This window comes from Mycteria americana, chromosome 1, assembly GCF_035582795.1.
Source record: "Mycteria americana isolate JAX WOST 10 ecotype Jacksonville Zoo and Gardens chromosome 1, USCA_MyAme_1.0, whole genome shotgun sequence".
NCBI lineage: Eukaryota > Metazoa > Chordata > Aves > Ciconiiformes > Ciconiidae > Mycteria > Mycteria americana.
In genome coordinates, this window is record NC_134365.1 from 37,304,824 (window position 1) to 37,319,571 (window position 14,748).

Below are 14,748 nucleotides of genomic sequence, written 5' to 3' on the forward strand. Positions count from 1 at the left end.
ATGGAAATCCAAACCACTCATTTGTTCGCAAGGCATATGGCATCGAATTATGCACACGCTTAAATTAAAACACTAACACTGAAGGCAACGTTGCAAAGGAGACAGTTCCCTATTCTATAAATACGATCTCCTCTTTCTAGCACATTTCAAACCACGGTCCCGCAAGACATGACCCGGCACGGGAAGGCCGGGGATGCCGTGGTCGCTGGATGAGGCAGACAGCCGCCAGGCCTCAGGGCTGCGCCGGCGCCCGCCGCCCAAGCAGGCCCGCCCCAGCGGGTCTGAGGCCGGCACACCGCGCATCCCCCGCAGCGCTGGCAGGCAGCGCAGGCCTCAGGGCGGGCCGCTCAAGCCGGCTGAGGTAACCCCGCAGCGCCCACGCCGGCAGGAGGCCGCCGCCCTGGCGGCGCTGCAGCACAGCGCGCCTGAGCCGCGGCCGGAGCCCTCCGAGGCACCCCTGCCCGGTGACCCGTGCCGGGACACCGCCCCACGGCCCCCGCGGCGCCGCTGCCCGCCGCTCGGAGGAGGGGGCCGCCCCGAGAGCCCCCGCCGGCCGGAGGAGGAGGAGGAGGCGCCCCCTCGCCGCACCCCTGCCGGCGCTGCGCGCATGCGCCTCCTGTCCAGGTGGTGTGACGAAAGACCTCCTGGCCGCGAGGGGGCGCCGTACCGCGGAGCCTCGCCATGTTCCCCTCGGTCCCCGCCCTGCGGATTCTGGGAAGGGAGGGGGGCGAGGGCGTCTCCCGCTCGCCGTCACTCCCAGCATGCAGCGCGGCCCGCTCCTGCCCCTGCTGCCGCTGCTGCCGCCGCCGCCGCTGCTGCCGGGGGGAGAAGATGGCGGAGGGAGGCGCGGCGGATCTGGAGACCCAGCGCACGGACGTCGCGGCGCTGCTCAAAACCGCCCTCCGCAAGGGCGACACCTGGTGAGGGGGGGGCCGGGGCTGATCGGCGCGGGCGGCTCCCTCCGCCCCCGGTGCCGCTTGGCTGGCGGAGGGACCGACCTCCTTCCCCTCAGCCCCCCCCCCCGCTCCCGGGGGCGGCTCGGCCCCCCGCGTGCGCCGGGGGCCGCCGGGAGAGGGGGGGAAGGCGGGTGACAGGGGGAGGGGTGCAGCGCCATTCCACCCCCCCGCTTCCCGCCGCCCGGGTCCCTCAGCCCTTGTCAGGAGGGGACCGACCGCCTCGGTGCGGCGGCCCTCGGCTTGGCCTGGGCTGCTGGCGGCCGGCAGGGCCCCGCCGCGCCGCTGAGGCGCCCGGCGGGGGCAGGCACCGAGGTCAGCTCCCTGCCGGGCGGCGAGCGGCGGGGGAGGGGAGGGAGCGGCGTGCCTGGCGGGGCGCGGTGCCGGATGGCAGCCCCGGATGGCGGCCCCGGACAACGAGGGGCCCTGAGGCCGCGGGGGGCTTGTTTGCCGTCGCGGGGAGAAGTACTGAAGCAGGGATTGAGGCGGGGGAGAAGAGCTCCGCTACCAGGCTTTTCTTCCATTATGCAGGCTGAAAGGAGGAAACGGCCCTGGCGTCACCTTCAAGTTGTCAGAAATTATATCTGTACCCTGGGTGGGGTGCTCTGAAGCCCGTCCGCGGCTGTGAAAAGCCTTAAGTTGAAATTTTATTTTGACTGTGAATGTGTTAAATACCTAAGAAACAGCTCCCAAAGGTGCAAAGGGGCCCTTATGATACCTGTTCCACAATAAACACATAAAAAGATGTTTTCCTCGTCAGTCAGAAAATATTTCTTAGTGTGCCATAGAGATTGTCAACAGAATAATCCATGGTTGAAAAGAATTAGGTTAAATAAACACCTCTTTCTAGCGTGTATTTGGTAATTGAGCTTCTGTAGTTGTAGTTCTCTGAGGCTAAGAAACAGACTTTTTTTTAGGAGGGGGGAAAAAAAAGGAACTGACACTTTTTCTACCACTCAACCTCTTCATCTCTTCCTGTGTGAAACTGTCACCCAAAGACAAAGGCTGAAGCATTAACTTACTGAAAATTAAGTATGAATACACAAAAGTAGAACTTGCCCACCTCATTTCAGCTGTCATCACTCACTGTTCCAGTTCTATAAAAGACTATATTTAACAGTGTTGATACTGCAGCATGTGTCAGAAGCATACATTCTGATGCATTATTCAAATACTGCTGAGTATATGTTCAGTTTTGGCATACGAACAGACTGCTCTTAAACTGAAAAAGTATAAGCAACTAGAAAAAGGAAATCAATTCACATAGTAGTGTTGAGAATGACCAGCAGTAGTAAAAGGGTGCTCAGGCTTGTAATCTTCTAAGAGATTTTTTTTTTTTTTATGGTTCTGTTGGGTACTTCCCGAGTACTAAAAAAATGTCTGAAACAGTTAATATTATTCAAAGTGAAAGTAACTTTATGACAAGTTTACATGATGACTAAAACAGTACGTTTACTGTGCTGTATTTTTTTTAGTACATCAAATCTTTTAACATGAAAAAATCAGTTAAGTGGAACAAGCTTCCAAGCATTCTCTGAAAATATATCTAGCTGTGATTATGACACTGGTATTAATCAAGTGTTTTAAGACTGAATAAGCTATGGCAGAGCCCTATTAACTTTTGACTCATGAACTATTAAATCTAGTGTTCATACGATTAATACTTAGAGCTATATATTTAACTTAACAAATTAAGGGGTATGTTTAGTCTAAAAGCTTTTTTCAGAGGTATTTGTCAATAGCTTTTTGATCTTTTGGGACATCAGTAAAGAAACAGACCGGTTTAAGTACTCAAAGTCATGATTCAGAATTGCAATTTTCATTCATTCAATAGTAAATATTGCTGAAAAAATGCGAGCAATGCCATATCAGCTTGTTCTGTTTGAGCTTTAAAGCGCTAAAATACAGTCCTTTTAAAATTACTGGCTTATACTGAAAATCTTCTCCATGCTCTTCAGAATTTAGAGTGTAGAGAACAATAAGCTATATAAGGAAAATATAAAGCTTTGGGGGTTTTCTCTAAGAAAAAGGGAACTAAAGAATAGGGCAAATAGAGGCAAGTCTTGTATCTATAAAGAGGGCATTGAATTTCTTCATTAGTTCTTCATGTGCACTGCAGAGAAAGAAATGAAACTGACTTGGAATGCAATGTTTTTAGACTTAGATATTGGAAAGAATTGATAGAATCGGGAAACATTTGAATGGGTAGTTTAAGCTGTAGAATTTGTTTCATTGGATGTTTTTAAGAGTAGGTTGGGGATAGTATATGTTAAAATGTATTGCTTCAGTGGACAGACAAGGCTAGTGTCTTCTCACTGTTCTGTCCTCGGGCAGGATTCTGGGATAGTTTGTCCCAATGGTCTTTTTTGCATTCTTTTACGGATAGTTAATAAATTAAATTATTAAACTAGGAGAGATTGAGGATTCTTCCGTCTCTCCATTTATCTTATTTTTCTAAATATACATTAAATAAATATCAAATTTAAGCTTTTCCAAGCAAGAACCTCCTTCATTTATCAGTTGTTTTAAATAATGTTGACTACTTTTATTAGTGAATTCAGCATTAAAAACTACACTGTCATTCCACAGAACCTGAATTATATAGAATTCTTTCTTCTTGCAATATTATCCAAAGGACCTTCAGATTAAGTGGTTGAAAGACCTAGAATTCTGTTCTGGAAGGGGAGAAATGCTGTATTTCATTGTATATCTCGCAGTTTTAGGACCTGATATGATTACTTCTCAATGTCTTGAAATTCTACTGATGTTTGGCAAGTGAGGAGAATTTTTATTGTTTGTGGAGATTTTAACCTCTCATTTAAGAAGACAAAAAATATTGATTGTTACAGCTGCAGACAAATCTGCACTCAATCAGTGACTTCCTGTATCTACTCTCAGAAATTGAAGAGCTGTTGATGTTCATCAATTTTTTAGCCACTGTATAATTTGCATGACCAACTGGTCTTGGTGATGTCATTTAATGCCTTTGTAGCTGCAGTGGTATTCTTGAGAACCTTGCTAAGTCTTTCTGTTTTTACATTGTCACTGAGGTACAGTTTTCAACACTGAAAGTTACTGATCTTGGAACAGTTTTCTTAAAGAGGTGGTGAAGACTGTCAATTCTTGTGTGTGACTTCTTGTGTGAATATCCCTGTAATTTCCTCCTCATATTGAGGTATTTCTTGTCTTTACCTTTAAGACCACTTTCAGCCCTGCTTTCCCTGTACTTCCTGTTCTTCTGTGTCTCTCTTAATCAGAGATGTTGTCTCAGTTACTTAAATATGACATTACAAATGCTTTCATACTCTTTACTTTGCTACCTCTTACGCATGTTGGCCCTCCATGGTCTAGAATGTGAGGCCATGTTTCTTGCCTTTAAGTATCACCTGCCAATAAATGGTTCACATAATAGTGACTAATAATGGCTAACAGCACAGCCTTTAGCAGTCAGTTTCACCAATATTTCTTTCCCAGAATTTCCCCACTGTGCTTCTTTCATCTGTTGCTTGCCGTAGCAATTTGTGAGCAGGTGAGAATATAGATGTTATTTGTATTTTTAAAAGCAGTAACTTGGAAAAGAATTAGGCTGTTACAGTGGATAAATAACTATCACAAGGAGTTTATTTGGTGGCTAAGGGATCAAATGCAATCTTTAGATGTTTGAATAGGGAATACTGAGTAGCAGCACAAAGATGTACTGTATACAGTAATATATTAGTGAAACCATTCATAGTGTCCAGTTCTGGTGTCCACATGTCACAGAAGGCGTTCATTTGGAATGAGTTAAAAAAATCTCAAAATTTACTAGAGGAGGCAGAAGCCTTGGCTTGCAGAGAAGAGCTTTAAGAGCCTTTGTCTGTTTTGCTAGAATGTCCTGTGCTGTGCTGTGCTGAGTCCTGTGCTGAAATACTTACATAAGAAGAGGATGTCTTCTAGGATTAGGATTTTTAGATGAGCAGATAAAGATTTAAGACTCTGTCTATAAAGAAGGAACATGTTGATTTCCAGCCCTAGTAGCCAATGAATTTTGGTGCTAGTCATCACTTTACAGAGTGATGAGATAGATTCTTAATCTGTTCTTGATTTTTAAGACTTGCAAATTATGAAAACTACAGAAGTACAGTATTTTGTGTTCTTTCAGATGTGTCTCTGATACACATAACTTCTTAAGTTCTGGTGAGTCCAGAGGGAGTACTGTTTTTATCCATAGAGTACATTTCTTGGAAGGTGAGGAAAATATTCTCATTTTTTGCACTGTGAGAGTTTTATTGGCTGTTTAATTGTAAAACTCTGTCACTGAAGAGAATAAGTAAAAATTTAAGTGGGGTAAAAATCCTTCCCAGTAAATGATCAGTAGATATGAAAAGTTCAATCTGAAAGGATTTCCCCTCCAGAAGTGTATTTAAAGAATTTCCTCACCGAAGATGTATAAGCATTTTAATTCTGGTTGCAATGAAAACTCATAAATCTTGATGAACAGGCATATATAGCCCTATTTGAAAACCCTGCAGTGCCCGTCATTGATGATAACCTTGACGCTGAAGTCCTTAGCTTTAATAGTATTTTACACTGTGGTCTTCTCAGTGCTTTCCACATTTGATCATCCATCATTGTGCTGTACATGAACAGAATCTAGATTGAACATTAATGGAAGATTTTACTTGATTTCACTGAGAGCATGATGAGACGTTATGGAGCTGCATCTCAGTAACATTTGGAATAATATCCTAAACTGTGATGGCTTCATATAATGAGAAACAAGGAACACTACGTCAGTGTTCCAAGGATAGAATTGAGAACTGGCTGCTTTTTCTTTCAAATGAGGTTTAAGTTGCTGATTTTTGACTTTAAGACCTTGTGGGTGAAGTTTTGCCTTAGATTTGTCTCACTGCATGCGGAATGGTGCAGCATTTCACCAACAGCTTATGAAGATATACAAAATGTTCTGGTTTAAATTCTTCTGGGAGAATACTTGCAGTGGAAATGTGTAGATGCAATTTTCTTCTGTTAATTGATTAGGCAGGGTGAGAGCATGTTAAGCTCAAAATCATGTTTGTGTCAGGCTTTTGCCTGAAAATTGGAAGTCAAACATTGATTGAGGAGTTACATTATTTTTTAACAAAAAGTCTTTACTTAAATGGAAAATTTGTAAGTGTATTCAAAATACTTACATGGTTGTTAATGTAATGTTCACACTGAAATTTTAACATAAAAATGCAGTCCATTAATTTTGTCTGTATCAGGCTTTTTGGTCAGCCCCTTGGTGGTATGTGTGAAGTGCTGCTTAGGCTATTGCAGCACATTGTGGGAACTGATCATGGGGGGCTGTAGGGAGAATTTGATTGATTAGTTGATTTGAAATTATCTTGGTGCATTTAGTTGAACAAAGCTTTTATTTCTGAAGAGGGATGTGAAATATTTAGACCAAGATTTCTTAAAAATGGGAGCTAAGCGATATATTTTTTTCTCTCTTTGACCCCTAGATTTTTTTCTTGTCGATTTACCTACATTTTTAATAAAATGATGGTTTGGTTTGTATGTGATAGAGTAGAGTAATTCTCATAATCTTGAACTTTCAAGAACTTGTTAATTCTGAAAGAAAATTTGATTTTGAAGGCATCTATTAATTATGAGTGTACTTAGTCAAGCAATTTTGGTTAGCCTAATCAGAGTAGAAATACAAGTACAAACCCGTTCTTACCTTTCTTATTTTTATAGTTGCAATTGTGCAAGAAAAAAATGAGATGCTGTGCCTTTAAACAGGAGTCCTAATTTGCTTTCAGCAACACAGTTGTTCCACTTTGTTCTCAGTATTGCTTAATCTGTACTCATGAACAGTGAGGAGGGTAAAAAAAAAAGAGAAATCCTCACCTATCTCTCTGGACAATTTGCACAGTTTTGCTGTTAAAAGTAAAATAGCTTGTGTTCAGAAGATACAATGTCCCAGCAGTACACAGTGATGGAATGAGTGTCTCTGTGTGAAGTGTCTTTATTGCATATTGAAGTTAACTGTTTTGATTTTGAAGTCAAAGGCCTGACCTCTCAGTCAATATAAATAAATCTAGGTTACATGTTCTTTAATTCTATCTATATATAACTGAGGAATGCATTCAGAATACTTTTGACAGCAATGGGAAATATCAGCCTGGGTGTTAAGGTAAAGCATGAATGCCGTTGTACTCTGTGATGTTGATGCTGTGTTAATAAGGTTTATTAAATCAAAATGTGCAGTAAACCACAGGTGAAGTTAAATTACATGAAAAAGTTACAAACCATGAGAGAATTTTAGAAATAAATTAGCAACTTTCCTGCTAGTGCTATTATTTTCTTTTGTTGAGAGAACAATGTCCGTACACGGTCATGCAGCTGTGAAATTTTAAAACTTGCTTAAATTTATTACTGATTTTGATTATTTGTTGAATTTTTGTTTAAGAAATGAAGGTGCATTTACAAGTGTTGTAATAGCTTCATTCTTTTGTTCTTGTAAGTTAATGTACAAAGGCTATAAGTAATCCCATTTTGGGCTGCCCTAAGTCTCTACACTTGATTGTTCATAAGGATACAGTCTTTTGTTGGTAATTTTAATTGACTGACCCAATATGAACGTATATTTGGATATAATGCATGGCTGTCAACTGGTAATTGTGTTTTAATATTTGAATATTTTGTATAGGAGTAAAAGGACCAAAATAGTCGTCACTGTTATGCCTATATTGGGAAAGCTACTAAAAGAAGTACTCTGTAATTTGTAGATTATATTGGAGAAACTTTAAGTCCAGTAATTCATGAGAGCACAACCAGGAACCAGGATAATGGCCCTTAATCAGAGAGATGAGCAGTCCTTTGTAAATGCCAGAAATAATCACCATTTCATCCCACTTCAATGGGACCCAAAGAATAACACCTGCAGTGAACTGTGTTCTCAGTGTTGTTGTCTATAGGGGTTATATGAGGTTGGAATAACTGATCTAAACTCATCCTAAAGATAGATTTAGTCTGTTTAGTGTCTTCAGCTAAAGCAAGTTTAAAATAGCTATGACTTTAACTTTTTAATGTTGGTTTACAGTATTTCTAAAGAAACCTTCTTTGCTTCTAACCATAAGAATAAAGTAAAAGATCACATGTTTTTATATAGCTTTGAGGAATATATTCTTTTACAAGAAAACAGTATTAACTAAAAATAGTTTAAGGTCAAAAGTAATCTGTGCTTTGAAAACAACCTGAGCATAGGAAAACAGGAAGAGGAAGGTAGGTTGAAATGTTAAGCATTGTGCTTTGTCAATACTTGCCAAGAAATTGTTCAAATAAAAGAATTATTTAAAGAAAAGTTATGCCTAAATGTGAATATAGTATTGGAAAATAGCTTCTATATGGGATGAGCTAGGTATGACCAACGGTTATCATTGCTTTTCAAGGGAATGAAGTGACATGTAATATCATGACATGTGACATGTAACAGGCTGCCCAGGGAAGTGGTTGAGTCGCCATCCCTGGAGGTATTTAAAGGTCATTTGGATGAGGTGCTTAGGGACATGGTATAGTGGTGGTCTTGGTAGTGTTAGGTTTACAGTTGGACTCGATGATCTTAAAGGTCTTTTCCAACCTATACGATTCTGTGATTCTGTGATCAGAAGGTATCAAGGAACATTCTGATTCTATTTTTCAACTCCTTTGTGTGATCAGTGGACTCATGCTAGCCTGAATTAAGATTGGAAGATGAGCAAATGCAATCTGTGAGTACCCTCAGACCTCAAGTAAGGCCTTTTGTCATCAGCCACTGGAAGGAGAATGCTGTTGGAGTTTATATTTGCAAGGTTCAGAATTTAATCTTTTATTTCATTCTCTGCAGTGATAATGCTGAATCCATTTGATATCAAAACCTGTTCTGTATCAAAGGGGGAATGTACACTTTGGTAAAATACACTGTTATGTGCTCTACTTGTGATTGCATGGGTTTTCCATGTCTTTATTATCAGAACAAATTCCACTGTTGTGGAACATTCTAAAGATACTGTGCAAATTTTGATACATTGCATGTGTGCAAATGTAGCGTAGAGCTTGATTACACAAGCTCCTCTTGTACTCTGAAGGGATATGAGGTTTTCATAGAATGACAGAACATCTCAAGCTGGAAGGGACCCATAAGGATCATAGAGTCCAAGTCCCTCCTCCTTGCAGGACTACCTAAAGCTAAACCATATGACTAGGAGCATTGTCCAGATGCTCCTTGGACTGTTGACAGGCTTGGTGCCATGACTACTTCCCTGGGGAGCCTGTTCCAGTGACAACCACCCCCTCAGTGAAGAACCTTTTCCTAATGCCCAGTCTGAACTTCCCCTGACGCAGCTTCATTCCAGTTCCTCGTGTTTTATTCAGTGTCTGGCATTTCAGGGGACTCAAGAGTGTAAATTGTCCCTTGTATATTATAATCTACTTCAGACAGGCAAGAAACATTTTACAGACGAGAGCAGATATATCTTATGAAGCAATCTGAAGCTCCACTCTGAAGTAAATACTGAGTACTGGAGTAGGCCAGACTTGAACTGGGAACATGTTCTATAGTTTTTTAATTCTACTTGCTCAAACAAAATTTAGATCTCTTTAAGGATATGTAATACAACTAAGAGAAAACACCTAAAACTAATTGAACTGTACAAAATCTCCAATATTATTAATACCTAACATATCATACTTGAGTGTAATTTTCAGCAAGTCATGCATGTTTTTGCTTACTTTTAGGTAAAGGTTTGGAGCTATTCCAATATTTATGTATTTCTGTTATCAACTTGTTGGCGCTCAGTGACTTTAGTGTAATCAAGCTTGGTTATATTGTTTTCATCAAGAAACTCAAGGTGACTGATTTATTTGAAATGCTTATAGATGTCAAGCATTTGCTGATTTAATCAGTTCACCTTGTTGTGAAGTTGTCTTAGCTTTTAAGGTTTGTCTCTCAAAACAGCATATCTAGAAATTTGAGATGGCTCTCCCTCAGTCTCTGCTACAAATCCTCCAGGTGTGTTTTACCCCTGAAGATGGGTTGGTTATCCTGCTCGCTAGCTTGACTGATAACATCTGAGAGAGCGAAATTTGTGTTTCCTGCTTGAGTGAAATCTTGATTCTATCAGAGCTAAGTAACAAACATTTCTTAATCATAGTTTTAAAAAATGGCTAGGCTGTGTTTTTTAACTTTGCCAACTTTGTCCTGGGGTAGCTTTCTCAATCAGGTCCACAGTTTGGAAAACTACTGTAACATTAGACTGGTTTGGAACTCTTTCCTGTATTAGGTAATAGTAACAAAAATAAAAGCAAAATATTGTACCCAGTTTAATGTACAGACATTTTATATCTCTGTTTTACTAATGCACAGTATGCTATTTTTGTATCTGGGACAACACATATTCAGTGAAGCGTATCTGGTCTCAAGTGCATGCTACAAGTTTTTAGTAATTTTCCCCTAAAAGGTGATCTAAAAAGTGATCAAATCTTATTTAAGAAATGAGGTTTTAGCAGACGTAGTTCTGTTTACTTGAGGTATATCTTTTCCTCTTAAATTACTGAATGTCCCTCATAGGTAATACTTAGTTTTCAGGTGGTTGGTTGTGTCACGGATATTATAACATTGATGAAAAGATAAATTAAGTTGCTTTCTTACAGTTTGCCTTCTGTTTTGTGTAGTTGAGTAGTCTTGTTGATCTTGGTGAGAATGCTATATTGAATGTGTTTGTAAGATCAAAAGTTATAGTCTATAAATTTCTGATTTTTACTTTTTCCCTTAGTGCTAAGAAGTCTGGATTTTAGCTATGTACTTTAAGTGCTTTTGCAGATTGATCCCCTAAGCTGAGTGTCGTGTAATTGCATTAATTTTATTTGCAGCATAATCTTTAACATGCTATATCCTTCTTGTTAAAGATGAGGGAAGTGTATGGCATTTGAATGCAAATTTCCATTTTCCCTAATCTTATTGGAAAAGTAGTATTTAATCTATTGATTAAGAACAAGTTCTTGTAAAGGGGGAAGATTACAGCTACTGTGACTGTATTCTATAGTAATTCAAAATAACTTCTCTCACCTGTATCAGATTTCTATTGAAGTAAAAGTAGCAGAATGCTCATTAGAATGCCTAATATATATAAAACATATATATATGCATCTGCATGCACATACATACACATAACCAGTAATTCACTGTAAGAATTCACAACTACAGTGTCTGTTAACATTTTTCAAAATCTATACCTGTAATTTTTTTTTTTGTTTTGGCTATATAAATTCACTAAATCCTTCTTTTGCATGTAATGCATGTTACCTCAACATTGCGGTAAACTGGTCTACTGAGTTTGCTCTTAAGAATATCTGTCTGAGAATAAACTTCTTTAAATTAAGAAATCTAAACAATGTTGGTAGACCCTGAGTCAATTACAAGCAGTTATCTCTAAATAGAAAATAAATTTATGGCTGGACTTACATATGTATCCTGCTTACCTTTGTTTATAAAGGATGTTAAGAGCTGAATATTGGGATAGCGAGTAAGGCAGTACTTTCTAAGCTATAATCTGTGGTCAGGAGGTAGTTCACTAGGCTCTGGTAAGATGTATAGTGCTGTATCAACTCTGTAATATTTTTGTTTCAGGTTTGATTATCGGAGTATGATGTGGTCTGTAAGAAATCCTGAGAACTGGCAGTGGCCCATTTGCTCCTTATCCTAATAAATTGATCTTCCCGGTTCACTCTATTTAAAAATTAGTACAAAGAGATAAATATATACTGCTTCATATTACAAGCAATATTAACCAAAGTATTAAGCTTTGCCCTTGAGTACACGCAGATTTAATGATCTTCTCTTTTTCAGTCTTTTCATTAATCTTCAGTAGAATGCATCTTGCAAAAAATGCATGTAGGCTCTTATTTGTCTGAAAGTAATCAGTTTTAGTTATGCTTTATAGATATTAACTTATTTTTTTTACAGTTGCAGAATTCAATCTTAGAATAGTGTTTTGCACCCATTTAGCTTCCTTTTTTTTTTTTTAGTTGATCCTCGCAGCTTTGTCCATATGTCCAAAATACACCAGTCTAACAAAGTACTACTTAGTGAATTCAAGTTAAGAAAACAGAAAAGGAGAAGGTATAAAGGCAAAGTAATTTGAGTAACTTTCACATTTTTGGTGTTTATGCATTCTTCATTTTGCTTCTCTCCATTGTACTACTGGGCAGACTTTGCGCAGAGATTCTCAAACTTCATGTGAATTTTTTTAAGATTTGGTTGTCCTTCAGCGTTTTCTTTCCAGGGCAGGAACGTGACTGTGCTGTTTAGTTGTTATCACACTTATATACTTGCATAATTTATAGGTGACCTTTCAACTTTTTAATGCTAGAAATATTAATCTCTTATTTGAGCATGTAAGTACAAATTCCTAAATTTGAAGAGAAGTGATGTAAGTTCTTGCACTTTGTGTTAGGAAACAGAAATGTTAAAACTTTTCAGTTAGGGAGAACTGTAAAGAGATGTTGCAGACAAAAATCTGGTTGGTGGCAAAATTAATTGGGTGTGGAAGAATAAAGTTGATGAAGTGTTGAAATGGGTAATGGTGAACATTTAAAATCTAGAACAGTGGACCCCAAGCTTTCTTGCACTGTTAAGTCCAATTATCAACATTTTCTATTAATCACTATGTTACTGGTTTATGATCAGATATTTAACACAAAGCATTTGAAAGGTAATATGGTTCTACAGGAGCAGTAATTTGTTAAGCATTAATTAAAACAATGGACAGTTTGCCTATATGATAATTTCCCTTCTGTGTAAAATTATAGCTTTCCTTCTTTAAGATTCATAGTTCATTCAAATTTAGATCAAGAAAGTAGAGGCCATGGGATGGAGTAGGGTCAAGGCTGACAGGTTTGGTGGTAGAATGGATGCCTGAGGGTGACTGCATTCATAACCACATGCAGTTATTGCTGTTACAGAATAGTGCTGGATGGCCACAGCAGAACAGAAAGGTGAGAATGCTGTTGGCCTTGAGTATGTTAATAAGACTGAAAACTTTGTGTATAAAGCAAAAGGCAAGGGCATGTCAGGTTAATCAAATTCTATATCCCTTTTTCCATTTATTAAAGAAAAATTAGTCAAATATTTAGAGGCTGTTGTAAAAGGAATTGGGATTTGTACAGGCAGAGTGAAAGAACTGGATTTTTGCAAATGTGGGAAAAACTGCTGCTACTTGTATTTTAAAAAGAAAAAAACCCAGTAATTCAATTATAGTAACATCAGGCTTGTTCTGGCAGACGCAGGGTAAAGGAAAAAATTATCTTCAATATCAGACTCTATTCAATTACATATGCATTGTGTAGAATAAAGTCACTCCATTTAACATGGTCATACCAATTCAAACTTCCATGGTAGAGTCCAGTGTCTGTTTTTCTCTTCCAGGAAATAGAAAATAACACTCATTTAATTGCAACAGTTAGTTATTTTTGGTGAAAATTTGTTTGTAGAGATCTGATTTTTCTTTCTTAATTTTCAAGTGGACTATCTTTGTGGTGTTCACTGAATTCTTAAATTCTTACTCATGTGATCTTTAAATTAAATAGGCTAAATTGCCTATTGCAGGCTTCTGTCTGCTGTATTCTCTTCCCCCCTCCCATTCCTGGGTAATAGATGAATGTGGCATACCTTGGGCATGAATTGGATAGAGAATCTGTTAGAGAAAACATTTCTAAACCTTTCTGCATTCACTATTGAGTCTGTACCTCCAAAAGCATTCTTGGCTTCATTGAACCAGACCATATCTGAAGACATCTGCACCTGACTTTTGATTTTAGAAAAGGAAGCACATGTTATCTCTGTAAAATTTGAACCTAATTTGTTTAAGTTTATTCTCTCCTTCTATTGCAGTATTGCTTAGGAGGACTTTATGATAGTACAATTATATTTGAAAACTTCTAGTAACAAACACACCAAATACTTTAAAGCATACTGGGGAGCTATTATGATGTTGCTTCACTTCCTCTATCTGTTGCATGATGGCAAACACGGTGTTTTGAAGGGACTTTGCGAGTTTTAAAGATTTTATCTTTGCTTTTATGTGATATTAAAAAAAAATAGTTGTGCTTTTTTTTTTTTTAATGGAATGCTTGTTTTAAACAAATTGTAATGCCAAATTTTAAATTATGTGTAGATAGTCACATTATATACCTGTTTTCACAAGCTGGTAATTTTTGATAGTTGAAGTTGTTTCTCATTTAATTTCGCAACAGTTTGAGATTTGTGGTTTCATAGGTTTTGCTGCAGTGATCGTTAATCTGCTACTGTGTTAGGAGAACGTGAAAAGTTAAGTTCAGAAAAGGCTTTTACATAAGACAGTAAGACTTTACTTGAATACTTTCTTGTGTTGCAAAATGAGGCTTTCTGTACACAAAGATCACAAAGATATTTTGAGAAGCTCATTGCTTTGTTAGGTAGTTCTTATAACTTCACTAAACAGCATAGATCATGGAAAGTGGTCAAGAAATCGGTGTATTCTAACTGAATGAGTTTGATTTTTGAAGTGTGAAATGTGTGTGGGACTGGAACTTCCTAAGATTTGAACTAATAAGTTTTACCTTTTTCTCAGCATTAATAAAGTTTAAATCTGTTTATTTTCGTAATACCCTGCATTTTTACCTTTTACTGTGTTTTATCCCAAATTTCATCATCCTTAATGCAGCTTAATCTTGTCCAGTCTTGTTTCCTATTACATTCTAAACATGCTCTAAACAACACAAAACATGTTAAGGGAATTCTGCCACAAAACTGAAA

General features: G+C 38.7%; 1 protein-coding gene across 5 annotated transcripts in view; it reads left to right on the forward strand.

The window, feature by feature from the left end:
• The first annotated feature begins 759 nt into the window (after window positions 1-759).
• Window positions 760-14,748, forward strand: part of USP15 (ubiquitin specific peptidase 15) — a 70,031-nt gene continuing 56,042 nt past the window's right edge. For all 5 annotated transcript variants that reach the window (XR_012774470.1, XR_012774477.1, XM_075494682.1 and 2 more), the window contains exon 1: window positions 760-920. Coding sequence is in view for 3 of the 5 variants with exons in the window: in XM_075494682.1 (XP_075350797.1) it covers window positions 832-920 (89 nt within the window). In the remaining 2 variants the exon portion in view is untranslated. The remainder of the gene's footprint in view (window positions 921-14,748) is intronic.